At 43.5% G+C, this 27,847-nt stretch overlaps 2 protein-coding genes across 5 annotated transcripts in view; one reads left to right on the forward strand and one right to left on the reverse strand.

The window, feature by feature from the left end:
* The window catches only part of Thsd4 (thrombospondin type 1 domain containing 4), a 576,439-nt gene that overhangs the window by 112,097 nt on the left and 436,495 nt on the right, over positions 1-27,847 (forward strand). For all 4 annotated transcript variants that reach the window (XM_087199195.1, XM_087199194.1, XM_087199196.1 and 1 more), the window contains one exon: positions 9,379-9,481. In XM_087199195.1, coding sequence (XP_087055321.1) covers positions 9,379-9,481 — 103 coding nt within the window. The remainder of the gene's footprint in view (positions 1-9,378; positions 9,482-27,847) is intronic.
* Positions 22,548-24,403, reverse strand: LOC147821865 (protein FAM161A-like). The gene is made up of 2 exons (XM_087198983.1): positions 24,003-24,403; positions 22,548-22,705 (listed from the first exon to the last, which is right to left on the reverse strand). Exons 1-2 carry the CDS (start codon positions 24,373-24,375, stop codon positions 22,548-22,550), a joined length of 531 nt encoding a protein of 176 aa, XP_087055109.1. The 5' UTR covers positions 24,376-24,403.

Raw genomic sequence — 27,847 nt, forward strand, 5'->3', positions numbered from 1 at the left:
TCTTATTTCTCCATCCATTTTGAAAGATAGTTTTGCAGGAAGCAGTAGTTTTTCTAAAGCCATTACTAATTGGTCAAGCAAAAGTCTTAATTGAGTATCACTGCTGGTCTAGTAAAATGCTAGGTGCTATGGAAGGTAAAAGAAGTACATTATCTACTAAGGATCAAATGAAGTGAAGTTTAAATAGTGCTGTGTAAATTGAAAAGTAAGGAATCGCTTGCATACATGATCATACATGCCTTGTTCTTAAATACTCGTTTCTCTTCTGTTAAAATGAAATGAATTGTATTCCCCTGTTGACTGGTACATTGCTTAATTCTGAAAACCAAGAAAAACGTAATAGAAAGGAAATGAGAGAGCACATTTGGCCTGCATATACAGCTGGCATCTGCTTAGCATTTCTTTCGTTAACTTGCATTTTTAAAGCATGCATTTTGTGTGTGGGGGGGGAGTTAAAACAGGATGGCATTGTGTAGTTCAGGGTGGCCTTGAAGTCACCATCCTCCTGCCTCAGCTCCCTGAGCGCTGGGATCACAGGTGTGCGCCACCTCGCCTGGCTCAAGTATGCATTTTTTACTACTAGAACCATGCTGCCCACCACAGGCCAGTTCTGCCCATGGATAAGGGCACTGGGTGTGGCTGGGGTCACTGCAACATGGAGGAGACTGACTCACAAGGAATCGTGGGAAATACCTGTGAGTTCATGATGTCCTCTGGCATTTTGAGAGTAGGTAAAACAACATATCCAACCCAAAGAAGTAGAGATTTAGTTCCCTTCTTCTCAGTGTGACATTTTGGACAGTGCCCTTCCTGATGCACCCATTGCCCTAGGCCCACATTCTAATTGCCCCTCCTGAGAGGCATCATTCCTTAGGGTTCCCACGATTGGACATCTTTTGATAATCCCACAACTTCTCGTGACTTGGGCCACATCCCATGAACACTGTAAAACTCCCTCCTGTCAGGCAGTCTCCCCAGCCACTCCTGGGTATGATGATTCTGGAGAAGACTTGGCATAGTCACACTCGTGGCTGTAACTCGTTCTAGTGAAAAGACCCATAGCAGAATCAGCCATGAGAAAGGCTTGTGCGACCAAGTCCAGAGGAAGCAGGTTCCCAAGAGTCCTCTACCGGTGGGGTCACCCAGGACAGGCATCGTTCCTCCAGAAGTGAGTTGTTACCATCTGTGTGAAACGACTCCCCTTTGGTCTTCTGTGTTAACTGTCCTTGAACTTGCAATCTTCCTGCCTCAGCCTCCTGAATGCTGGGATTACAGGTGTGTGCCACGAGTCCTTTCCCTTTGCCCAATGATAAAAGTGGATTGCCGAGCCACTAGACATTTCAGCTGTGTGTAGCTTCAATGCAGTCACCCTTGAGCCAGAATTTTAAAGTGATGGAAGTGAAACTATAGAGAACTACCCACATGCTAGTGAATTTTCCACATTCTCCACCGTGTGTTAAAGATTAAACACTGCCTTATCACCGTGGCACCAGGGAATTCTAGCATGATAGCACATCCTCAGGACTGTGTGATTCAAGTACGATGTCCTGTCTGCAGCACTACCAATTCAGTGAAGACATTTAGTGCTGATGATTTCTGAATGTAGACTTTAAAGATAAGGAAAGCCTTATTTACTTACTTAGCTTACACTGTGTAAGAAGCAGCTGAGGTGACAACCTTGATAGAGAATCTGGTCTTTTTGAACGAGTCTCAGTCCTAGCCATCTATTAGTATGACTCTGTCCCTCAGCCTGTCTTCGCTGCAGGCCAGACTACCTGGTCCAGACTCTGCAGGAGTCACTACTGCAGGTCCACAGCATGGGCTCTGATTAGGGGGTCAGGTGTTAGGATCTGGGTCAGGGATGCTGAGATTAGCAGCTCAGAGTCCAGTGGGAGATGTGGACTCCTAAAGAGGTGGTAACAGTGTGGGTGACATATGCCACGTAGGCACTATTGTTTATTGTTTTGGTTTGGTTTTTGTTGTGCTGGGGAAGCAACCCAGGGCCATAGGCATGCTGAGCAGGTGCTCCTCTACTGAGCCCCTCTTCCAGCTTGTCTTTTTGAAATTCCTAGATGGTGAGTCAAGCTAGGTTGGGTGGACTCAGCAAAAGAATCCTGCAGACGTCCAGATTACCCAGGTAGGGAGAGGATTTTTAGGAAGAGGAAGTGAGTGCCCTGGTGCTCTGGGACCTCAGTGGACTCAGATGCCTTTCCAAGGAGCAAAGGCTTCACCTGTGTCGTCCTCAGCCAGGGAGGACCAGCACTGAAGGGCCAGTTTGATTTATCTGCAGCCCCAAACCTGCCCAGTATGCTAAGCTTAATGAGGACTCACGGAATCAAGTCAATAGTTAGCTTTGTGTTTATAGAAACTCACTGAAGCTCAAGGCTTGGGAAATAGAGCTTTAGGGGACCGGGAAGCCAGACCTCAGTCCCTCTGATGCCTGAGGGGATGCACTTTAAAAACTCCTTTTCTATTACTTATTTCTGAGGTTTACAGTGTTATTTGCTAAATGCATCAACTCACGAAGACACCTTACACACTTTGTCCCTGGGCCTGGGTGTCTCTCTCCTTTGCCTTCTCCGAAGCACTCTGAGTTCAGCTCCTTTTCCTGAGAGGAGGCTGATGTGCTGGCCCCTCTGGAAGGGGTGGGCTGAAGCTCATCACTTGTTTGAGGCAGGGACGGGGTTATGAGTTTTCATGGGGCTTTGCTGCTGAGGGAACCGTGATCCCACCTTTAGACAGAGTGCACTTAACCTTGTGAGGGGAAGGACCCCTGGGGCTGAAAGAAGCTTTTAGCAAACACAGATGTGATGATCACTGACTCTCACACTCATTTCTCCCGGGCGGGACTGGCTTCTGAGGATGGATTTAGCTAGGTGGAGTTGTTTCTGCCTCAGAGTAAGTGACAGGAAAGGGAAGATGTTGGCCAAGTCTCAGATGTACCTGAGTGTGCTCTCTATACACAGATTCAAATTCTGCCCCCTCTCTAGTCTGATGTTGAACGGAAGAGGCACTGACAAACAACTTCCTGGCAGCAGTTTGCAGAAAAAACTTAGAAAATGAGCCAGGTAAGAGTTCAGTGCAGTTCTTCTGTAAGTTGTAAAGCCTGCCTGGAGCTGGGGGCCCAGTTTCTGCCTGGACAGGTCATCTGATTGGGGCACCACAAAAGAGCCTCATCTTACAAGCTTATCCCGGCCTCCTTAGCCAGGGAGTAAGCGCAGGTGTCAGTGCTGTGGCCACTCAGCTTCCCGTTGTCTCAGACTGCTTGGAATTTCCATAGTAAGTTCTTCTATTGTGTTTTCGTATATATGATACAAGTTGTGATCGAAAAATACATGAATTGTGTATAAATTTTTTTAAAATTTACTACAATAAAAGATACTTTGCCATGAATATTTCTTAAAATTCCCCTCCTTGCTTCAAACACATTTATCCCATTGTTTCTTGCCACTTTCTGAAGCAGATCTGCAAGTTCTCTTTTGTGAGGCTCTTTAATTGCTCTGTCATGGTTGCCTCAGTTTCCTGAAATGATTCAAAACATTTACCTTTCATGATCATTTTGACTTTGGAGAAGAGCCAGAAGTCACAAGGTGCCAGATCTGGTGAATAAGGTGAATGAGGGCATACCTTATGTTTTTACAACCCTGCCTTTCCATTGGATGGCACTCATTATATTTTTTATTATACCTTGTACAGGTGCTTATAAAAGAGGACTTCCAGAACCCATGCAGAAAGTGGCAAGAATGATGAGATAAGTGTGCCTTTGTGTGGAGTTCCATATCCTCCCCTGACATGCAGCAGAGGGGATGGAAGTCAGCCTCATTAATGGGACTCCTGAAGTAGCCACAAGGAAATTTATGTTCCTTAGGACAGTAAGAGTTTTGAATGTTTTAGTAAGTTTACCTTTTGCTATATATGTTGTAGTTAATTAGAAAAACAAGGCATTCTTTTCATATATATCTCCTTATCAACATAGAAATATATGAATAAAGAGGCAAAAATGAAAGAGCATCCTGGAATAGTCCTAGATTTGTATAAATGTTTGTCCAGAGTATTTAAATATACAGCATTCTCCTGGGTGAATGGATGTGCTTAGTCATAATAACATCCTTTGGGCCTTTAGTCCATGTACTGAATAAAAGGAAAACACCTTATTTTAGGGGAACATTATGAACTTCTCTTGGATGGAAAAAAAGAATTTGAGAATGAAGAAAAATTCAGATTGTTTAATAAATCAAAGCCTTGACCCAACTCTGAACAAATCATTGTGGCGTTTGTGGGAGATAACAAAAGACTTCCAAGGTTGAGTTTGTCCTGTGCGACTTGAGAAAGAGGATATTAAACATATTTGAGAAATGTGCTGTCTACTTTGAAAGAAACTTGAGCGCCTAGTTCTGTTGCTCTGTAGCTGGAGATTGAAGCCTGTTTTCCAGCAGTAGAAGAGGGAGTGTTTGCTCAGAACTCTGGCTTTTCAGAGACTCAAGGCTTCTAGGACTGCTGGATCCATCTTCGGTTCCTTCATTCAGCTAATATTTATTGAGCATTACTGTGAGCGGGCAACTTTGGTATATACTGATTTCTTTCTCACAACAATCCCTGGAGATTGGGGACTTTCAGAGGGGGTGGGTACAAGACTTGTCATTCAGATGTGAGAATGTAAGCTTTGAGAGGCTAAGTAAGTGTTTTACCCAAGGTCATCCAGCCACTTTCTCATGGCAATGCAGGGACATTTTCTAGATTTCTTCACTGGTAATGTTAAATACACTATACGTTGCTATGGTAGCAGATCTTTTGATTGACTCCAGAGCAAGGCCACGGGTTAAAAAAAATATGCCTATCTGACCCAGGAAGGCTTCTAGGTTGGGTTCCTTGGCAGGACCTTCCTGGGGCATGGTGCTCTTTACCTCCTCCTCCGGGAGGAGAGTAATTAATTACAAAGGTGAGCATTTGACCCTGAGGGTGGCCTCTTGAGCAGTGGTGTTAGGTATGCAAGGCTGTCAACTCAGCTTAACCAGGGTCACCAGAAATGCAGCTGAAGTTTCCAAAATACGCTTGGTGACTCATAGCAACCCCAGGCAATTGTCTTGATGGAACACTGGAGAGGGCCTGTCTTGCTTTATAAGGATTCAGCTCGTCCTATTAAAGCACATCTTTACTTCTCTCCCATTGAGAGTCCAGTGGGAACATCCCACCCTCTTTGAGGCAGAAGGGAGTTATCTGAAGGGAGATTCGCTCCCATGGGTGTTGTTTGGCTGTAAAGCTCAGGTCCCATCCTGAATGAACCTGTTCTCTGTCTACGAGGCTCCCTCCAACCTCCTTCTCAGTTTTCTGGCCTGAAGGTGACAAGAATCTGTGCCCATGGAAAGGACCAGCTCTCTGAGGAAACCTGCCCAAGGCCAACTCCTGCTGTAATATGAGAGATGATTGCTGACAAGGTGAAGATGACTCAATCTGACATCAGGAAGCAATCGATTTAAAGTGTAACAAATGTAAGATGATCTGTAACCTGGAAGTTTTAACTTTAGAGAATCTAAAGATGAGAGGAGATTATATGCAGATAAGAGTGGGACAGTTATGTAGGGACAGGCCCCTGCCTCCCCCATAGGTAGGGAAAAGACAGGATGAAGGCCTCAATGAGCTTTATTAAAAATTAATACGACAGCTTTGACGTCTGCAGCCAGACTCCAGCAATTAGAAGGGCAAAGACTGAGAAATTAGACAAAGGCAGCTAGATCCAAGCAAGTAGGAAGATAAAGGCAAAGAACTCAGGACCCGGAATTTCCCAGGTGGTGCCATTAATATAAAATCGCAAACTTTTCCTTTACTTGACCCCTTAAGGCCCCCACCCATAATCTTACCCTTCACCAAAGGACAGTGAAAGGTCGCATGACCAGAAGAAATCCAAAGTGAAAATGAAAAACAAGCCAGAGAGCCAATCAGATTCCAGGAGCCTACACAGGAAGAAGAAACCTTACAAAAAAGCTGGCCAGCACCCAGGAACAATTCACTTTCGAATTCTCCCTACTCGTTCTGGGTAGTTGTGGGTCATCTCTCTTTTCCTCCTTTCCCATCTTCAGACAAATCCTTTTACTTTAAACATGGCCTCTTTAGTTTTTTACTGACGCCGAGTTTAAGAACGCCAGAACCTACTTTTTCCAGCAAAGCAGTGGTTTGCAGTCCACACCTGGACGTTATAAGTGCAAACAGATGTAATCTACAAAGGAGGTGTGAAACAGGATTCCTCAGGCTTTGCTGGGTTTTAATCCTCACTCCATAGCTCTTTGCTCCTTTTAGTTAGTTAGTTTTTTGTGATATAGTCTCACTCTATAGCCCAGGCTGGCCTTGAATGCTCTCGATCTTCCTTTCTCAACCTCCCTAGTGCTGGGATTACAGGCAGGCACCACCACTCCCAGCTCCCTTGTCCTTACAGTTGGAGCCAGCAGCTTCGAGCAAGCCTTTGAGGTTGAATGAATCTGACCTTGGCCTCTAGACCTATCCTGACAATTGGCAGGAAGCAGTTAAGCTGTCTTGTCTGAAGACCCACGTCACAAATTACTTTTGTTGCCCACACAGTCATGAAAACCTCCATAATATCATGGTTACGAGCATGAGTTTCAGACCCAAGATGTCTGGGCTCAGATGCTGACTTTAGCTCTTACTGGCCCTGTGACCTGGGCACATCACTTAACTTTTCATTGTCTTGGTTTTCTCAGCAGTAAAATGGGTAGAGGGCCAGGATTTAGCTCAGTGGTTCTGCTCGCTGCCTGCCTCGTAAGCGCAAGGACCCAAGTTTGATCCCCGGTACCAAAAAAAAAAAGAAAGAAAAAATAACTACAAAGTAAAATGGGTACAGTAGTTGTTAGCTAATCTATACAAATATCTTGGCAGAGTCTGGCATTTAGTAAGTACTCAAGAATGGTTAGTTATTCAGATAATCGTGATCACCCTCTTTACTCCAGGATCTGCCTTCTTTGCCTGTACCACAGTTCTGTCTCAACAACCTGCATACAGGCCTGGGCTCAGCAAGTCTCACATTTCTTCAGCCAGGTTCCTCTCCTCCTCAGGAAGTTGTATCCAGCTCCAAATGACACTTCACTTGGCATCACATGAGTCCCTGCTCAGGGTCACACACGGAGCCATGACAATCTTCCAGGGTATCCTGTTACCTCCCACTGCATCTTCCTATGTCACCTGCTTGCTGGACACTACAGTTACCCTGTGGGGCTCGGCTGATTCCAGGCTCCTGTGGGTGCTTTGCTCCCTTAGCATTTGACCTTCCACCGTGGGTCCCATGCCACAGTGAGCCCCCGTCTCAGGAGGTCCCAGGAGGGCCCCAGGAGGGCCAGGCTCAGACACAAAGAGCTTGTTGAACCAGTGGACGTGGTACCCTGTGTGATTCCTCAGAGGTGACTGGTTGGCTTAGTGTATGTGTATGGATGTTATGGACATAAGAGAACCAGGTGTTACTGGGGATTACACTACACTATAAGACGTAAGATATAAATTTTACACATACAAAACTGGCTAAGGGCCAGTGTATTTGGAAAATCTCAATACTGATCGAGTCTTTTTGTTGCATATATATGTATAGCAGAAAAATTGGGGAATATAAATAAACTGAAACTTAATTATGAAGCGAAATCATCTATAATCCTACCTTAATTACAAAGAAGCACCCTAACCCAAACCTCTTCTTGGGGACAGCTGGTATTGCTGGAAGCCTGACTAGGTCGGTCCAGAGTCAGGGGGACCAGCTCGTGGGCTTCCGGAGCCCCTGCCTGGCATCTTGTCATGGATGTCAGTGCTCAGTCCACCCTGCCTGTCCTCCTACCCCTTCCCCATGGTTCCCATCATATTCTGCTTCTTGCTCCATATGGCTTGGCTCAGACCATAGCCGGGTTCTGACTACTGTGGGGTTGGTGCCAACAGCCTCCTTGCCCTATTCTCTACCAAGCCAGGGATGTTTGACCTCCTGTCAGGCCTCAGTCCTATGTTCTTTATTTTCCAGGAGACCTGGTATCTAATGCATATAGTAGATTTCTTTATAAATCCTGAGGACTTTGAGCTACAACATTTGTAGTTTATTCCAGAGACTTCCTATACACAATGTTTTTTGGGGGGTATCGGGATTGAACTTGGGACCTTGCGCAGGCAGCGGAACCACTGAGCTAAATCCCCGGCCCGCGCAATATTTTTTAATGTTTAAGGAGCCAGGATCCTTTCTCTTTTCTTCTGGTGACACTCACACACAAACACACATACACACTTTCAAATGCAAACCCATACCATTACATTTTTAAAAGTGCACAGCTGGGTATTAGAAAGTTAGATCATTGCTTTATCCACAATATGAATTAGAGATGCTGACTTTGCTTTTATTTTTTGCACCCATTTTATGTCATGCTCTGCTCTATTTACCATTTATAAATTAGAAAGAAATCAACCAGAAAGAGCTGCATATTTTCCTTCTAGTCTAGCCAGTCAGAGTCACCTGGATATACTTGATAACATGCAGATTCCTGGACTTCATCCCAGACTCACCAAATAGTGATCTTTGGGGGATGGAGCCAGGGGTTTGCATTTCTAGCAAGATTTCTGGGTGATTCTTTTGCATGCCGAAGTATGGGAGCTCTAGCTCCAGGGAGCTAGAGGGCAGTAAACATTTAGGAGAGATGGGGCAGGCGGTGAGAGAGCCTGGTGGCCACCTGACTTCTTAGATGTGAGTCTAGGCTCTACCCTTCCCGGGCTCTGCGACTCCTCTGTGCCTCCATTTGCTCATCTGTGGAAAACGGTAAAGCTATAATATTCACCTCGTTGGTATTGTGGGAATTAAATGAGTTAATGCTTGTAGTATGCTGAAAGTAGCACCTGGCTCACGGTAAAGGCTTGAGCTGTGCTTGGTGTGGGCATCAGTCTGTGAGGAGGGGAGCAAACTGTGTTGAACTCAGGTAGGACTGGGTGGCCCTCTGTGAGGGACACCATGAGCAGACCCACCTGTCAGGATCAGAAAATTTGAGTCAGTGGCTTTCAAATTATGGTGTGCAGACAGTTAACCTGGAGAGCTTGTTAAAAAGTCATGCCCTAAGCTGGGGATTTAGCTCAGTGGTTCCATCGACTGCCTCGCAGGCACAAGGTCCTGAGTACAGTCCCTGGTACAAAAAAAAAAAAAGTCATGTGCCTAAGGGATTCTGAGCCTGTAGACTTGGACCAAATCCTGGGATCTGTATTTAAGCTTCTGATGCCAGGGGCCAGCACATTTTCAGAAACCCTGGCTTAGAAGAGGAGGACAGGTGTTCAAAATGGAAAGGTAACCTTGGATTTGACCGGGAGTGTGGGAAGGATGGACACTAACTCCCTCTTTCCTCTCTGCTCGTCTAGGCATGTCCAGAAAGCAGTAGAAGTATCCGCGAGGTACAGTGTGCCTCTTACAACAACAAACCATTCATGGGCCGGTTTTATGAATGGGAACCATTTGCAGAAGGTAAGAGCACACCAGCCTTGTCCTAGGAATGGTTTTTGTCTGTTCTCTGATGCTGTTGCTTTCTGGGTCATTGGGGTGATCCTGGGTGGGGTATTGCTAGAGGAGAAAATGTGACCCCACGGCGAAGGAGACTGAACGGACCTTCACCACCAATCGAGTAGCTCAGATGAGACCTGGGGCTGTCCCCAACAGTGAGGCATGGGGATTGCATTTAAGAAATAGGGTGGAACAGGAGGCTCGAACATAAACTATGGGAGTGAGCAGGGAGGGAGGGCTTTATTTTTCTTCCATACCTGCTGCAAGGGCTGGTATAGGGCTTAAGAGAGCACACAGAGGTGCAGAATTGATATTTGTAGTTTTCCTTGTGGGGGGCCTCGAATACTGTTTCCAAAGATAAAGAGTAGTAAGCAGGCATTGCCCAAGGTCTCTGCCATTTAAAAATGACCAAAGATCCAAACTCGGTAGAGCTTGTCAATACTCCTCTGCTCACTGGAGTCGTTTTTCTTTGTTGAAACTCAGATGCTAACATGGATTTTGGACTGAGAAATGTTAAGTTCTGAGATGTTTCTGATACTCGAAGAGAAAGTAAACTCTCTAGTGTTATTGTGTAAAGTAGAATTGTGGAGCTTATGCTGAGCAGTTGGCTGAAGAGAAGCCAGTGGCTTTTAGGGCCCGGATGAAGAGCTTTGCCTATTCAGCGTTTCTCAGCCTCAACCCTCGGCAGTGGCTGAGGCAGCTGATGCTGGCCAAATCCCAGAGCACAAACACTGGCCACTATATCCTGGACCTGGAGATGTGTCTTGGGAGAGGACTTGATAGTGAGAGGTGCTGACTGTGTTGCAGAATCAGTGCCTAGGGAGGCCAAACTGTGGAAGGAAGGAAGTACCTAAGTAGAAGCCCTTGGGGACGGGAGGGGGAATCTATGTCCCACTGCTCTGAAATTGGATGCAGAATTGGTATTGCCTATGCATTTTTCTCAGAGGTAGTTTCTGTTAGATTCTTGGAGTAGCGGTGTGACCTCAAAATTGTTAGAAATGAATGTGAATGAAAAATCAGGACTGTCAGATCCAAACAGGAAAGATGTACAGGTGAAACCTCAAGCTGGCTGAATGCAAACATGAAGGTGTATACAAGGTTAGAGGGTCACAAGGGAAGGAAGCCTGAAAGGAAATTTTGGTTCTGTGGATAGAGCTTGGCTCGGACCCTTTTCATTCTGAAAAGCATTATGCTAAGTTCAAGGTGGTATCCCAGTTGGAGTATTGTTAGGAAACCTGGTAAAATATGGATAAAGTATATGGCTTAGTACTGTCATACCAGTGGTAATGTCTTAAGGTTTTATATTTTTACCAAGTCTTTATAGGATGAGCGAAGGCAGGATGAAGGGTATATGGGACCTTGCTGTGCTATTCTTACAACCCTTCTATAAATCTGAAATGGTTTCAAAGTAGTTTTTTTGGCATTACTAGGGATTGAACCAAGGGCCTTTGCACTGAGTTACATTCCAAGGTCTTTTATTTATTTATTTTTTTTTGAGATAGTCTCCTTGAGTCCATCCAGGCTGGGCTTGAACTTATGGTCCTCCGGCATCAGCCTCCTGGAGTGCTGATACTACAGGCATGTGGTACCACACAGAAAGGCTTTGTACTCCCAGTTTGCTAGGTCTCACCTGCATTCTTTGGAAGACAAAGTCTAAGACTTAGTATGGGTGAGGGAGAGGACACTAGGTTAATTAGTGTCCTCCCCTTTCAAATTTACATCCTTCCTGGAACTTTAGAATATGACCTTATTTGGAAATAGGGTCTTTGTGTGTATAATTAGCTATAGAGCTGGACTCTTAATCTAAAATAACTCATGTTCTTATAAGAAGAGAAAGGTAACAGTCAGACAAGGGTACATCAAGTGACAAGGAAGGTAGAGATTGGAGCGATGTGTGTAGAGGCCAGGTAACACCAAGGATTGCCGGGAATCTCCAGGAGCTGGAAAGAGGCAAAGGAAGGATCCTCACCCACCTGGAGCTTTCAGATTGCCAACAGCTTGCTTTTGGACCTGCAGCTTCAGAACTAGGAGAATAAATTTCTGTTGTTTTAAGCCTCTGTAATTGTGGTCTTTTGTCATGCTAGCTCTAGGAAACTAACACTAAAAGGAAGGAGCTGGGGTGTGGCTTGATTGAAATCTGTTCACGTGAGTAACTCAGGAAATAGGGTTGGTCTGATGAATTGTAGGCCACACCTTAGAGAAACAAGGCGCACATCCAAAGAGGCTAACCGCCTTGTGGGTCTAGCTCTGGCCAAGGCAGTGGTCTGAGTCCTAGCTCCTCATTACAGTCATGGAGGAGAAACACTGATGCTTGGCCTCCATCCCCGGAAACTGTTGGTCTGGGGTGCAGCTTGAGCATCAGGAGTTTTAAAAGATCCCAGACTATTCCAGTGGATAGCTGGGGTTGAGAATCACCCATCCGGGAAGAGGACAGGATCCCTTCCTTTCAGCCTTAATTGGATGATGATGATGCCAGCCTTAATTGGAGGACAGAATCATGGGTACTATAAACCAGGAGATGCAGCCTTACAACAGAATAATACTGGCTAATCATTTTTATAAATACCCCAGCCAGATTATGGGAAAGTATTTGGATTGTTACTTTACAGCATTATTCATTGCTGGATATATCAAAGAGATTTCTTGGTTGTGAGTGACAGAAACCTAAACTAAATACATTTAAACATGAAAAGTGTTTTATTGATCATGCTACTGGGAGATCAGAAGATGGAGTGGGATTTAGACTTAGCTGTAATCCAGGGAATCAATAGTAATACCACCCTCCTGTCCTCATTTTTCACTCCCCCTTGGTTCTGCCTACTTCTTTCTTTCAGTAGGCAAGCAGGCTTACGTGGCCCCGAACTTGGAATTACAGTCAGAGAGATTCTCACTTAGTGCTTCAGGTGGACTTGCATCTCCCAAAATGGTATGTTAAAGTTCCAACTACCAATTCCTATGAATGTGAACTTCTTTGGAAGCATGGTCCTTGCAGATATAATGGAGGTGTAATTTAAGAAATGTTCATACTGCAGTAAGGTAGACCCTACTCTGCCATGACTGCAGTCCACAACCACTGGGAATGAGGAGGAGGCACGGAAAGACCTCCCCCAGGGACTTCAGGGTGACCAGGCCCCTTCTATCACCTTGATTTCAGTTTTGGACTTTGGGACTGTGAGAGAATAAATTCCTGTTGCCAGTCAGCTTGAGTGATGTGTATGGCGGTACTGGGACACTCACATACCTAGTGACCGTGTCCATCTCAGGAAGACTATGCCGTGGTCTTGTGTGGGTTAGACTCCCATCACTGGACCTGATTTTGAGGCAAGGGCTACTTGGGCTGGCTCAGGTCATGTGACAAACCTGGCTGTGAGGAGGCCACACTCCAGGAAGCAGAGATAGGGAAGTGGGCATTGAGGCAGATGGAAAAACAGATTCTTCTACAACAATCAATATGTACTTCTTGACCACAACTCATTGAGCGTTTTTAATGAGCCAAGTAGAGCTCTGGTGTTTTACAAAGTAATAGAAGATGCAGAAGAGTCACAGCTTATCTTCTATAATGTATTACTAGAAAGTTGCTTTTTAAAAATATCCACTCACTGTGGTATTTCTCACATGCCTAGAAGGGGAGAAGGAACCCACAGTCTCTGGAGTTGCACTTACTTTGTTTAATTCTTTTGTCTGGTTGGATTGTTTTCTTGACTTTCTTCTTCTTCCTCTTAAATGACTCCCAGGCTGGGCAGTGGGAGGAAGACACTGCTAATGTTTCTGTGGGGCGTTTATGCTCTGCAGCTGGATTTTGCATGGGATTCTTGCTTGTGTTTGGATATCTACTGTTATTCGCATGTGCCTACTTAGGGAAACAGCTGCACTCGTTCAGCCCAATGCCACATAGAATAGTAAAAGCAGAGAACAAGTTCTGATAAACACATTAATTTCACCAGATGGTTCTTCTTAGGCCTTTAATCGCATTTCCTGGACATGGCAAACTAACCTTAGATAATGCAGCTAGGGATTTTTCTCACAGCCCTAGATTTAGCGTTGTAAAGAGGAGGAGTGGAAGGAGAATCAAGGTGCCCATGTATCCTTGCTTGCCCAGACCCTTTCAGACTGGTTTGAACAATGATATACGTGGTCAGTGTATCTGTAGACTCTTATTTAGATGCTGATATTGGGGAAGATGATAGAGTAGTGCCCCCTCCTTGATGAGGGACACATTCCAAGACCCCCCAGTGGATGCCTGAAACTGAGGACAGTAGCGAGCCCTGTACAAGCTGTGTCTTTCCCCATTTATGCATACCTATTATAAGTTTAATTTATAAATTAGTCACGGTAAATGAAAAAGAAAAATAATAAAATGGAAGAGTTACAGCAATATGTGGTAATATGCCGAAATGAAAGTTGTATGAATGTGGTCTCTTTTTCACAATATTTTATTGTCGCATAGATCATAGCAACCTCAGCATACGATTTTTTTCTTGAGAACTTTCATCTTTTCACTTAGAAGAAGCACTGTCTAGCTTCTCTTTGGCAGATCTGAATTCCCAGCATCACCACTCTCATCCAGTGGGGCCATTGTTATGTAAAAGAAGGAAAACAAGATTCTGCAGTTTAGAGAGATTCCTTAGGGTCCTAGACCCACATTTAAAATTGTTGGTGAGATAATTGGACAAAGACTTGAAGAAAATGTCAAATCACAAAGTGGATTGTACAAGGACCAAGAAATGAGTATTGGCATATATCATATTGATAAAGCCGAAAAAGAGGCTCAGCCATTAAAGGAGCCTGAGAATGTGGCCCAGCGTATGGGAGAGACACCAGGAGTTTTAATCCCAGGGTTTTAATAGAAGACACATATCTTATATTAGAACAGCTTATTCTGGATTATAAAGCTCTCTTGATATGTACACCACAATGAGTGTTACAAATTGAATGTTTTTAGCTGTCCACAATTCCTGTGTTGAAGCCCTGACCCCTCTTAGGGTTGTTTTTGGAGATGGGACCTCTAAGAACACAATTAAGGTTTGGTGCAGTTACAAGGTAGGGTGCTCATCTGTTAGGATTAGTGTCCTGATAAGCACAGGAGTAGACACCAGAGACCTCTCTGTGAGATCACATGATGTGGGCCACCTACAAGCCGAGATAAAAGGCCCTGGTATGAAAATTACCTTGCTATCACCTTGATCTTGGACTTTCAGGCTCCAGAACTATGAGAAATATATTTCTGTTGTTTCAGCTCCCAATCTGTGGTATTTGTTACGCAGCCTTGAGCTGACCGAGACACCAAGGATCAAATGAGATGATAAAAATCTCTTCTGTTCATTTAGCATTTACTGTATCTTAGGCATAGTTCTAAAAGTTAACTCCTTTAATCCTCACCGTGACTCTGTGAGCTAGGTACTGTTATTATCCTCATTTTACAGAACAGCGGCACAGAATGCTGAAATAACTTGCCCAAGGTCCCTCAGCTAGTAAGTGATAAAGCCGGATTCATTCCCAAAAGTCTGCATACTGAATCTCTACTGTACCGAGCTCCTAAGAGAGTTCATCAACCTGGCTGAACACTGCAGCAGGTCAAGGAGAATGGTGACTAAGAAAATAAGACTAGTGTGGGCTAAGCTTTGTTCCAGAATCTTTTAGAGCATTGCCTATTTTAGCCTTGTTCCCCCTACTGGAAAGAAAGAAGGGAGCCATCTCTCTTTAAAAATGCCATCAAGAAGACATCTTTAGGGTATTTGCTAGTTAAAGAAGAAAGAAAAAGGTTTCTTTAAAAAGGTAGAAAACTTGTAAATAGGGAGGAATGGAAGGGTTGAAGGGAGGGCTGGGCAAGGGTGAAAAATAAGTACCAAGAGAGATTATGTAAAGGTGCAGATTTCCAATGCTGAATGTCATTATATTGTATACCTAAAAGGTACCAATGATTAGAATGAATAATCGATAATGCAAAATAGGAAGAAAAGGTCCAAAGGGGTAAGGGTAGTGGGAGGGGCAGGGGAAAGGAAAGAAGGGAAAGGAAAAATGATGAGAAATGGAAAAAATGGAAGTAAAGTCTTTGCAAATAGGGAAGGGTGGAGGGCGTGAAGGGAGGGCTAGGAATGGGGAAAAAATAAGAACCAAGATGCATTATGTAAAGGTACAATTCCCAATGAGAAATGTAATTGTGTTGTATACCTACAATGTGCCAATAAAAGAATTTAATAAAAAAAAAAAAAGGTAGAAAACTGAGAGTGTCTGAGAGAATGAAACTTGTGGAGAGGGAGTAAGGATTGAAAAGAATAATATCTGTGAAACTTCTCTATCCTAGAAGAAAAGATGCAAAATAGGCACTTTTCTTCCTACAAAATGTGTACTGTTGTTTCTCTGCATGCTATTATAGAAGAATTCTTCAGCATTTAATAAAAATTAATTTGTTCAAGAGAGGTTAAAGCAAGCATATGTCCATAAAATGATGTGTTTAAAAATCAGAATACCTTAAAACCATAAATAACCCACAACAGGATTTTGAATAAACAAATTTTGGCACATTCATACAATGCAATATTACTCAGCCATAATAAAGAACACACTACTAATATGTATAAAGTCTGGATGAATCCCAACATGTTGTGCAAAATGAAAGAGCAAAGCAGGAAGCATCACAATCCTGGATTTCAAGTTATGCTGCAAAGCTACAGTGATGAAAACAGCATGGTACTGGCACAAAAACAGACATGTGGATCAGTGGAATAGAATATAGAGGATGCAGAGATACCCCAGGCACATTCAGCCATTTGATCTTTGACAAAAGGGCCAAAAACCTATGCTGGAGGAAAGATAGCCTTGTTAACAAATGGTGCAGGGAAAACTGGCTATCCACACACAGGAGATTGAATCTAGACCCAATCTCTCACCATGTACTAAACTAAAATCAAAATGGATCAAAGATCTAAATATTTTTAATTAATTTTATTGGTACATTTTAGGTATACAAAAGATCTACATATTAAAACAAAAACATGTAATCTGCTGGAGATAAAGTAGGTAAAACAATGGAAGACATAGGGGTGGACGTAGGCAAGGACTTTTGAACAGAATTCCAGTTGCACAAGAAATAACAGCAAGAATCAATAAATGGAATCATAACAAATTAGTTTCTGCTTTGCAAAGGAAACAACCAAGGGAAGGAAGAGACAATCTACACAATGGGAAAAATTTTTGCCAGCTGTTTCTCAGACAGAGGACTAATATCTAGAATATATAAAGAACTGAAAAAAAATTAGACCCCTCCAGAGTAAAAGACCCAATCAAAAAATTGGCAGCTGAAATTCAGCATAGATACCTCTCAGAAGAAGTACAAATAGCTAATAAATACATGAAGAAATGTTCACATCTCTGGCCATTAGAGAAATGCAAATTAAAACAACACTGAGATTTCACCTTACTCCAGAAAGATTGACTATCATCAAAAAATAAATAATAGCAGATGCTGACAAGGCTGCATGGAAAAAGTAACACTTGTACATTGTTGGTGGAAATACAAACTAGTACAACTATTATGGAAATCAGTATAGAGATTCCTCAAAAACTAAAACTAGAAATTCCATTTGACTCAGGTATTTTCCTGAAAGAGTTAAAGAGATCATAGTAAGTGATACACACATATCCATGTTTATAGCAGCACAATTCCTAAGAGCTAAATCTTGGAAGCAGCTTATATGTCCATCAACAGATGAATGGATAAAGAAAATGTGGTATTTATACACAGTGGATTATTACTTAGCCATAAAGAAAGATAAACGAGTCATATGTACAAAAATGGATGCACCTTGACACCATAACGTTAAGTGAAAGGAAGCAGACACATAAGCTTAAATATCGAATTATTTCTCTTTTATAAGAAATAGAAAATACAAATAAAGAGCAAACTGAGGGACAGATAATAGGAAATAGGGACATAGATCTTTTGCCAAAGGAACGGGACCAAGAGATGGGAGGGGGAGAGAGGGAAGGGGAAAAGAATTAAAAAAGAATCAAGATGTGTTATGTGTATGTACCAGCTCCCCACGAGGATTATAAAGAATAAAATAGTGCCTTGGTATGGGGGAACATTGTGTTGAACAAAGAAAGCCAGATACGAGAGTACATAGGTCTGATCCCATGGATATGATGTTCTAGAACAGGAAAATTCAGGCTAGGGTGATAGAACACTGAACGGGGTTTGCCTGCACAGACAGAGGAAGACTGGCTAGGAGGTAGCATGACAGAACCTTCTGGAAAGATAGGGGTTTTCTTTATCATGATTGGCTTGGCAGTTACACAGCTGTGTACAGTTGTCAGAATCCTTAGAACTGCACACTTACCATCTATGCATTTTATTGTGCATACGTTATAATTTTAAAGCCAGCCTCATTATTTTCTCTCCCCTTCTCCTTCTCTTCCTCTGTCTCCCCAATTCTGGAAGATGACATTGAGAGCCAGTATAAATTTCACCATTGTAGAACTATTTTAAGACCTGCTAGCATCTCCTCACCCCCTTATTTTGAATATCCTTCTTGTTACTCATGGAGGAAGAAGGGTTTTAGGGAGAATGAACTCACAGTGCATAGTAACAACTATAAGCCTGCTAGAATGATACTGATCTAGCAGCGATTTTTTGCATAAGACCCCCCAAAAATCACAGGCAATAAAAGCCAGAATAGACAAATGGGATGGCACAGCAAGAGACAAAACAGTGCAGAGACAACCTGCAAATTGGAGAAAGTAGTTGCAGACTATGCATCAGGTAAAGAGCTCACCTCCACTTTATACGAAGAACTCACACTACTCAGTAACAAGCAAACAAATAACCTTACTAAAAAGTGAATGAACATTTCCCCAGAGACCTCGTAAATGCCCCAGGTCTATGATAACATGCTCAACATCACTGATCATCAGAAAAATCCAAATTAAAACCACAGTGAGATCGCCTCACACCTGCTAAGAGAGCTGTTATTAAAAAGGGGGAAAGGCCGGGGATTTAGCTCAGTGGTTTTGCCACCTGCTGCGCAAGCACAAGGACCCGAGTTTGATCCTCGGTACCAGAAAAAAAGGGGGAAGGATAACAAGATTTCATGAGGATGTGGAGAAAGGGAACCCTTGCACAGTGTGGTGAGAATGTAAGTTAGAACAGTCATTGGGGAAAAGGGAATGGAGGTTCCTCAAACCCAAAAACAGAATTACTACTTCATCCAGCAGTTCACTCTGAGTATAGATATAGAGGAACTGAACTCAGTCTGCCTGAGAGACATCAGTATTCCCATGTGCCTTGCAGCACCATGCACAGTAGCCAAGATATGGAAGCCATACATGGAACCATCGTCAGCTACATGGCTAAAAACATAAATGTGAATATGCACAATGGAGTATTATTTGGTCTTTAAATACAGGAAAGCCTGTCACTGGTGATGACACAGATGGAACTAGAGAACTTTATGCTGAGTGAAATAAGCCAGGCACAGAAAGAAATACCACACAATCTCACTTATAATGTGTGGAATCTAAAAATTCAGTCCTAGAAGCAGATGACTAGAGGAGGAGAATGCTGGTCGCCTGAGTCTGTGGGGAGGGGAATGGGTGGGGAAAGCAAATGTTGGTAAAAGTACAAAGTTTCAGTTAGGTAGGAGGAATAAGTTGTGACCTGTTGCAGAGCAAGTTGACTACAATCAGTTTAATACTCATGCATTGTGTATAGTTCACAACTACCAAGAGTGACTTGAAATATTCTTATTGTATTATCTCCCTTACCTCACAGTTGATAAGTATTTTGAGCAGATAGATGTATCCCTTAGCTTCATTTGCTCATTTCACCATGCATCCATGTATCAAAACAGCAGAGGGCACTTCATAAATAGATACGGTTATTTGTTAGTAAAGGTAAAGAAAATTAAAAGCACATAGTATCATTTTAGATTTCTTCAGAATGATAGGTCTGGAATCGGAAGAAGCAAGTTAGACATATGTACTATTTGGATTTTATTGGAGGCATACCTGGATCGCTCAGAGAATAAACAGGAAGTGAGGACAGCCACGGTTTGTGAAGGACACACACTGGGAAAGCTGGGGGAGTAAAGGGGAACAGAACCGAGCATCGCTAGAAAAAGTTCCAACAGATTTCTCCACCAAGATTCAAAGTCCATCCTGGAAACAGACCTTTTGTTTTTTGGTTTTTGTTTTTTCCGTTTTTTAAGACAAAGTCTCACTGAGTCATTAAGTTGCTCAGGCTGGGCTCAAACTTGCAATCCTCCTGCCTCAGCCACCCAGAGTGCTGGAATTACAGGTGTGTGTCCCAGACCCTGTTTGGAAACAAGACTTCTGATTGGCTTGGCTTAGGCTCCACCCCAACCCCTTGCCACAGTAGGTTGGAACACCCTGACTGATAGTCCCCCACCCAAGACTGTTCACAGAGGGAGAAGTAACTCCTGAAACACAAATCCAGATGCCAGGCCAAAAGAGCATGTGTGCATGCTGAATGGCCCCAAATGCCCAATGTCCAGGACAGAGACTCAGGACCGGTCAGGATGTCCACCTGTCTTGTCAACTGTCATTTCATCATCAGGCTTGGAGGGCTTCTAAACATCTCAGGAATGATTAGAATTGGAGTATAGCACATGAATATTATTCTTTCCTTATTGTCGCGTCTGCACTTCTAAAGATTGTACAGCTCGGCCTCCCTACATATAGATGACCTGGGGTCCTGTGGGTCTGCTTTGCTTCTAGCCAATATGTGTAATCCAGGCCAAGCAGAGTCATGTTCAAGGGGGTGACCCCAGGGAGGTGTGAGGGGTTAACAGTGATTTTGTTTCCTCTCTTCTGGTTTCCAAAATCCTGGTCAATCCTCCTCCCACCCCCAAGTAGGATGAAATATGTGAAATGTCTCCTGAACATGTCTGCCTCTTGCCTCTCCGCTGTTTCTGAAGGAGACTGCAAGATGGGACAAGTGACGATCACACCTCTCTCTCAAGCTTTTCACTGGGAAATTTAGGCTGTGGAAAAGGAAAGATTGAGGGAGAAAATTGCCTCCGCTCTAGGGTATTCTGGAAAGTGTGAGTGGTTCTTGTAAAAGCAGTTTCCTTCCTGGCACTTGAACCAGTGTCATCCTGAAGAATTAGTAAAGAAACCCGCAGGGTCTGTTTCAGCATCTATTAAGCAGATTAGCCTGAATATGAATAATCTTACAGATTTTAAACCAAGCGTGGAACTTAAACCCATGGCAAAATACTGAATAATGAGACCCAGTACTGTTGTTTCTCTCTCCTAAGAACTCAACCTTCTCCAGAGGCTGCCTCGCCCCATCCTGGTGGTGTGGCTGGGCAGGATGGGCAGGTTAGATGGCACTGTCCACCCTTCTGAAGATTCAGCAGATGTGGGACTGAGTCCTCCCAGGTCACAGAATAAATAAGAAGAATCCAATTCGGTGAGAAGTTGCAGAAACCCAGCCTGCGGGGCTGAGAACAGTTCTTTGCCTTGGGGGCCACCACAAAATTTCTCCTTCCCAGCAACCCAGCCTTACCTGACTCATTTCCTTTGTAGCAGGGTTCTCTCCCTTCTGAGCAGAGGTTACTGTGTCTTGAATCAGTAGGGGTGTGTCCTGAAGGAGTGCTGGGGATAGTTAGTTACCCCTTGCATAAATGTTGAGAAAGTGCAGTAGTACCTGGCCAATGTTAAGCAGTTTTTGGAATTAGAAGGTTTGGAGCTAGAAAGTGATTGGTCAGTGCGTGTGTAACTTCTATTTAAACTATATATTCAGTCCCTCCTGTACATATTTATCAGAAATAATCCCCACCACCCCTGAGTCCCTCCCGAAAAGCTGTTAAATAGCAGCCATACCAGTCAATCTCCATTTCTTAGAAATTTCAGTGAGAACATTCTATGGATCAGCGGGATTTGCTTCCAGAGGATTAAGGGAAAAATCATCTGTTGTATATCTGTAGTCTGAGGTCGGAAGAAGAGAGAGAATATGCTTCTCTCCTTTTTTTACCTGCCTCCCTACATTCTTGCAGTGTCATTAAAGTTTACCCTGCAATGATTATTTATGGCCTGGCTACCTCTGCTGCCATATTGAACTAAATAAAGGTCAAGGTTACCTTTCAGATACTTGAAAGCAGCCAACTTTTCATCTCGAATCCTCTTTGCACCAACATGTAAATATTTTATTTCCTTCAACTGGTTCCTGTGGTTTGGGGCATGCTGTTTGTTTATCATCGTGGCTGTTCTCTTCAGAAGATACCACATGAGTCATAATAGATAGGTCTCCTCCCCAGTGCCAATTCTCCCTGAGCGTGACTCCGCTGGCCTAGGGAACAAGGAGTGGCTACGAGACTGATTGGTGATGCCTTGCATGCTCATGAGAAGGGGCAGTAGCAGCACATGTAGTGCTTCTGCTGTCTCTATAGTTTTTCAGGTCATGGTTACATAAGGGCCAATTAATCCTACCAGTTGCATGAACATTTGGGATGAATCCATGTTCTTCATTACACACCAATGAAATTCTTTAGTGTTCACAGAGTTTGCCAATCAACACCTTAGGTCGAACTACAAATGCCTATATCAAGCTTCTGATTTTTAAAATGCAGTAACTTTGGGGGAGAGCGATGCAGTATGAACACATGCCATTGTATGTTGCCTAACATATGTCCACCTTTGAAGTATAACTGAAAATCAAATAATATATAGCTGACTGTAGTTTTCCAAGAGAAGACTTCAGCTGGCTGACATAGTTGGGACAAGGCTAGTTTCTTAGTCATCCTTTAAACTGGGGCAATGTGCTAAAGGTGTAGGAAATAAATCAAGGCGAGTGTCAAAACCTAGACTGTCTCAATGCCTAGTTTTCATTCTGCTTTTGGATTATATTTCTTATCTGAATCTGAGCCTATATCTACCACAGCCAAACTAAATTGAGGTTTTTGGCAATTATTTGTGTGTGAATGATTCTGTCTTCAGCCTGCACTGCAGAGCTTGCTTGTCACCAGATCCTGAAGTCACAGGAATCACCGTTTTGCTGTGAACCTAGGCATTACCAGCAACTCTTCAAGATCCTTTTAGCCCAAATAATTAGTAACTGAGTATCTGTAGGGGTATATTTCTCCTGAAGATTTCTGTGATATGGCAGCAGCTGCTCTGTTCTGATCAGTCTCGGCCCCTGGTAGTGTTCACTGATCTTTGTGTGGCCCACTGACGTGGACAGGCTTTTCTAACACTTTCTGTTCTGGCACCAAGATGGTGCAGATTCTGTGCATCAGAAGTGGCTGTCACTGCTGCATTGCATTGGATTGTTGCTGTGCTCTTCTGTGGGGTCACACTTAGTTTTTTGTCTTTTCTTTCTGTACTTTGGGATCACACACACACACACGCACACACACACACACACACACACAGGTGCACATCCACCACCACCAAGTCTTGGGCTATATTTAAATGACTCAGAAGTAAAACATGGAAAGGCCTCATATGAATTCTAGTTTTGAACTAAAGATTGCTAGAAGCACAGGTTTTTAAAAATGTGAATGATTAATAACTGACTAGCAGTTCAGGATAGGTCAACAGAATTTACAACTCAGAGTTGCTACTTAGTAATTAATATGACAAGTTCAGGGAAGCAAAGTTCTACATTGGAATCAGTTAATCCTTTTCTTGGTATCTCCACTGTGGGTGCCATTTCTTTGTGAGGGAGGATGATGACAGAAGGCTCTGACAGGTACAAGGTGTCTCTGTTGGGAGGGACAGAGCGACAGCATAGAGGGGGAGAGAGACCAGGGAGTAAGAGGTGAGAAATGCCAGGCAGACCAGCCTTGTCATGAGTTTAGGGAGGCCAGAAGTCCATGGCACAGAGGCAAGGAACTGGCAGGGCAACCAGGATCTCACATGGTTATTGGATTAATATTTTTTTTCTTGCAATTAAAAAAAACCAGGAAAAACCTTACTCTAACTGATCAAATCACCAGTCATCCAGATTCAGCCTTCTTCGGCTGTAATGTCTTTGTTCACCAGCACTGCACACATGGGAGGTGTCCCCACAGAGGCCCTTATACCCCAGGTGCAGCTCCTGCAAGCAGCAGCCAGGGCACAGAGGGGAGGCCCTGATGATGTAGTTCTGTTCTTCCACACATACTTCTCCACTCTGCATCATCTTCATCTTTATCCTTGCAAGAGTCTTGACTGTTGCTATCAATAAAACAATTTTCTTCCCCATTCTCTCTCTCTTATACTTTTCCTTCTTCATTACAGCTTTCTTTATCTTCAGTGAAACTTTTCATCTCTTGATTGCTGAAGTACTCCAATACTTTTCCACTTTTGCCCTTCTTTGAAACAAACTCATCAGATATTCCTAGTGCTTTTAGTTTGTTAGAATAATGCTTTTCTGCTGCCATTCTTGCATTTTTCTGAGAAACTTTCAAATAGTAGTGGCCTCATTTTTAATTTTTCTTCTCTTCTAGTTCTTGTCAGTATTCTGTCATCCTTTCCTTTCCACTCTTTCTGGAAGAGTTGCTAGGAACATCTTCCCTGATGGCTACTGGCTGGACTGCCTTTAAATTTGCTTTATTCTGGCACATTTTCTCTAATTTTGCCATAGTTTCTATGTGAGCCACCTTCAGCTCTTCGAGTTTCTTGAAATACTCTTCATTAGAGTGGCACATATCAGAAAAGCTCACAATGTCGCCACAGTTTATACTTCTTTCCAGCACCTTCTTCTCATCCTCCTCCTGCGAGGCGGCCACTGTCGCCGCCAGGGCTGCCAAAGGGTCTTCACGCTCATGCTGGGCTACCCGCGCTCCGGTGTTGGGATTTACCAGCAGGAGGAGACTGGCCACCACCAGTCTGGCCTTCTGGTTCGAGGCGGCCATCACCCTGTCCCCGAGGCTCAAGCGCCAACGCTGGGCCGGGGCAGGTAAGCTGGCACAGCCTCCACAGACCTGGCAGCTGTGGCGGGCAGTTACTAGCTGGATTAATATATTTTTGCTTAAAGTTTTTATCATATTGCCATAATTTATTGAGCTGAATTGAGTTTTGTCCAGGGGATTGATTTGAAGTTTGGATTCACCCCAGGAAACAGCTTTCATCTAAAGTCATGCTCTATGAAATTGTGGTGAGGTTAAATTGAGGAGCCCATTAAAAATAAGTCAGACTTAAACAGGGCAGTGGAGCTCTTGGTTTAGGGAAAATGTTTAGTGTATCAGTAACTATTATGAGTGGTCTCGCTGTGATCAGAAGAAGTGTCTGTCATTAGAAAAGGTGACAGTGGAGGAGCAGACTTGTACATTCCAGTCAATTCACGTACCTCTTGATGGCAAGAAATTAAGAAGGGGAAGCATATCAGATGTGTACAGCCCAAATTCCATCTGTGCTTGAGGTTATGTAACAGCTCATCATGTAATAGCTCTGGCCCTTGGCCAGTGGGCGTGCAGATATTGGCGGCTTTGTGTACTTACTAGACCCCCATCAATCAGCCAGGATGCCTTGTCCTACACCCACTTGCCATGTTTGCTTAAGCTGGCTTTGGAGGTTGTATAAATAGCGTTAGCAACCTGCTCTCCCACTCTTGGTGATGAATGGCACCTATTAAAACCCCCTCGGCATGTTCTTAGGATGCGAAGGAGTAGAAGCACTTGATCTGCTGATGTTTACAGAGGTTATCAGTCTCCTTCTGGATACATTCTCTGGCATCAGCAGGCAGAGGATGGGTATCTGCACCCACTCTGGATCCCTGGGCTGTTCTGAATGGGCCAGTGTCCTGCCTCACGGAACCTGGCACAGGCTGCACAGGGGTTGCCAAGCGAAACTGTGATTCAGGAATGGAGAAGTGAATTCAAGTTTACATAGAGCTGAAAGGTGCACCTTTCCCACTTGAAGAACAAAGACTGCCAGGACAGGCTGCCACTGAGTCCTGCAGCCACCTTTTGTTCTGTCCAAATGGCCTTGGGGAGAGGGCACAGTGCCTGGGCACAAGCCTCAGGCTCCTTGGACCACAAATTCTTATCAAGGAAATGCAAAGGTTACTTCCTCCTGTGGTGAGCTTCTAGGTGGACAGTGTGCATCAGCCTGCCCCAGTGTTGTAAGTTCCAGTAGGGTGACCCAGCACCTGCCATATGCATGGCATTCTTTCCCCCGAGAGCAATAGGACTTGGCACATGCAGATGGGGCAGAGGCCATCTGGGCAGAGGGAAGGGCATAAGCGAAAGTGCGTGGACAGAAAACTCAGCATGTGTTCATAGCAGTGGGGAGGGCACTCTGGCTGGTGCAGCATTTTATAAAGAGAAGTGTTGGATAAGGTCAGCCTGGAAGTTTGGGGCCAGATTGTAGAGGACCTCAAAGAGGAGGCTGAGGAAATTAGACTTTATTTTATAGGCAGCAAGGAGTAACATGATCACAGTGGAGCATTGGGAAAATTAATCTGGCAGAAAAATGCTGCAAAACCTCTTTGGAATAAAAGGGGCATAAATAAATAAATAATTTGGCAGTAGTGTTTTTAAATACATTCTGACATGTGTAAGCTATATATTTTGAAATAATACATATTTTTTCACCAGCAGCTAAAATCCTTTTTCATTCTCTCTCATCTTTTTTCTTTTCTTTTCTGCATTTCTTCTCTCCCACTTGCTTTGCCTTCTTTCCATTCCTTCTGTTTGTTTTTGTCTTCCTTTATCACTCACTCTTTGCTTCTCTTCGGTGCATTTTTCATGGCTAGTTGTGTTTTGTGGTCTGGGGGCAGGATGAGGAGTTCAAACCCTGCCTAAGGGTTGAGTTTTAGGATGGTGTTCTAAGCAGGTTCAGTTGCTGAGACTCTGGGCCTAGTCTGCCAGCTGGAACTGGGCTCCATTACCATGGGCAGTGAAATCATCCAAGTTTGATTTTTATCAGTGCCAACCACGCAAGTCTAGGTATTTCAAATGAAAGGTGAATCCCTCGAATTCATGTAGCCAGTGTTTCTATCATCGCATTTTCTGGGCTCATCACCAAAAGACTCGGGTGACTTCTGTGCCTCTTGGGTCAGCGAGACCAGCAGAATGTCTGCAGCTTCTACAGATGTGCCCCAGGTGCCCACTCAAGCACGCTTAATCAGTGTGCTTGGACCCTAGGTGCTCATGCATTTGGCTTGCAGGTGTGTGACTCCCGCACGTTCCCCTGTGGGTCTGTAGCACATACTTTGGCTGCATGGATTTGAAGAATCTGTTTTGCTAGATAACATGTTTGGAAAGGAGTCATTTAGCTTAGATGATGTCTACTCATTTGTGCATTTGTGACGGTGCTTGTTAACTAATTAAAGTCGTTCCATGTTGGAAAAATAGCCATCAAGTGAGGGGTAAAATTCAATGAAATTTGAAAGTGCTGTGAGCTTGTGGTGCGCAGTGTAAGACTACAAGCAGGAAACGCGCATGACTCTCTGTGGGAATGTGATTCAAGAGAAAGCTGGGAGCCTCTATAAACATTTTTGTATTTGGGGATCTGGGAATTTGAAAAGGTTCCGGATGTATGCCTCAGGAATGTCAAGAGTCTGCTGCAAATCCAGATTTATAAAACAGATAAATTCTTGAATGACTATTTGGGTTGCAAAATGATTTTTTCATTTTATTAGATATTTACTGCACGTTTACCCTAGCAGAGTCCTTTAGTAAATACAGTTAGTGTTTGATTTATAGGAAGGCAGCACAGAGAATGGTTTGTGGATACATGTATTTGTTGGTGGAATCTCCTTTCTATAGTGTTAGAAACTTTTAAGATAATCTTTTCTCCATTTGGAAAATCACTTTGCATATAGGAAAGGGACTTGTTTAGTAGTTCATTATGGATTTTTTTGTTTTTACCATTGGCCATTTAGTATAATTTTCAAAGCTGACCAGCAACAAAGGTCCTTATGGTTACACTCTGTCATCACCACAGGCACTGTCTTTTGTCTTAGGTCCGCGTGGAGCAGCCATGAAGGCCCTCACTCTGAAACTCACTGCCCCACCACCACAAGCCTCAGCTTCCCTGTCAGTAAAATGGGTGACTAATTGTAGTGTTCCCCTCAAAAGTTTTGGAGAGGAGTGGAAAATTCCTGTACTTGGCACCTGCTCAATAAATATTAGCTATTATATCATTGCTGATAATATTTTTCTAGTCCTGAAAATGAGATCAGTTAATTTAAGCTGAGCAGTGTTTTATTTCCAAAGGAGTGTTTTTTAGTCAATTTTTCACATTTTGATTTTGTTCCCTATGTAGGCTGTTGAACATTTTCCAGAATGAGGAAATGTTTGGCATTTAACTTCAACAATTGATGTCCAACAGTATCAGGAGATCCTGGCTTATCTAGGACTTGGATTAAAAGTGTTTAAGGGT

This window comes from Heterocephalus glaber, unplaced genomic scaffold (assembly GCF_053883595.1).
Source record: "Heterocephalus glaber isolate CG9 unplaced genomic scaffold, H.glaber_assembly_v1.0 deba00001689, whole genome shotgun sequence".
NCBI classification, from domain to species: domain Eukaryota; kingdom Metazoa; phylum Chordata; class Mammalia; order Rodentia; family Bathyergidae; genus Heterocephalus; species Heterocephalus glaber.

Bases quoted from the DNA above. Each gene is read 5' to 3' on its own strand.
- LOC147821865 (XM_087198983.1), bottom strand. From the start codon at position 24,375: ATGGCCGCCTCGAACCAGAAGGCCAGACTGGTGGTGGCCAGTCTCCTC. The intron at 22,706-24,002 runs GTGGAAAGGAAA...TGTCCACGTCAG, and splicing joins TAGCAACTCTTCCAGAAAGA to TGGGCCACACAAAGATCAGT.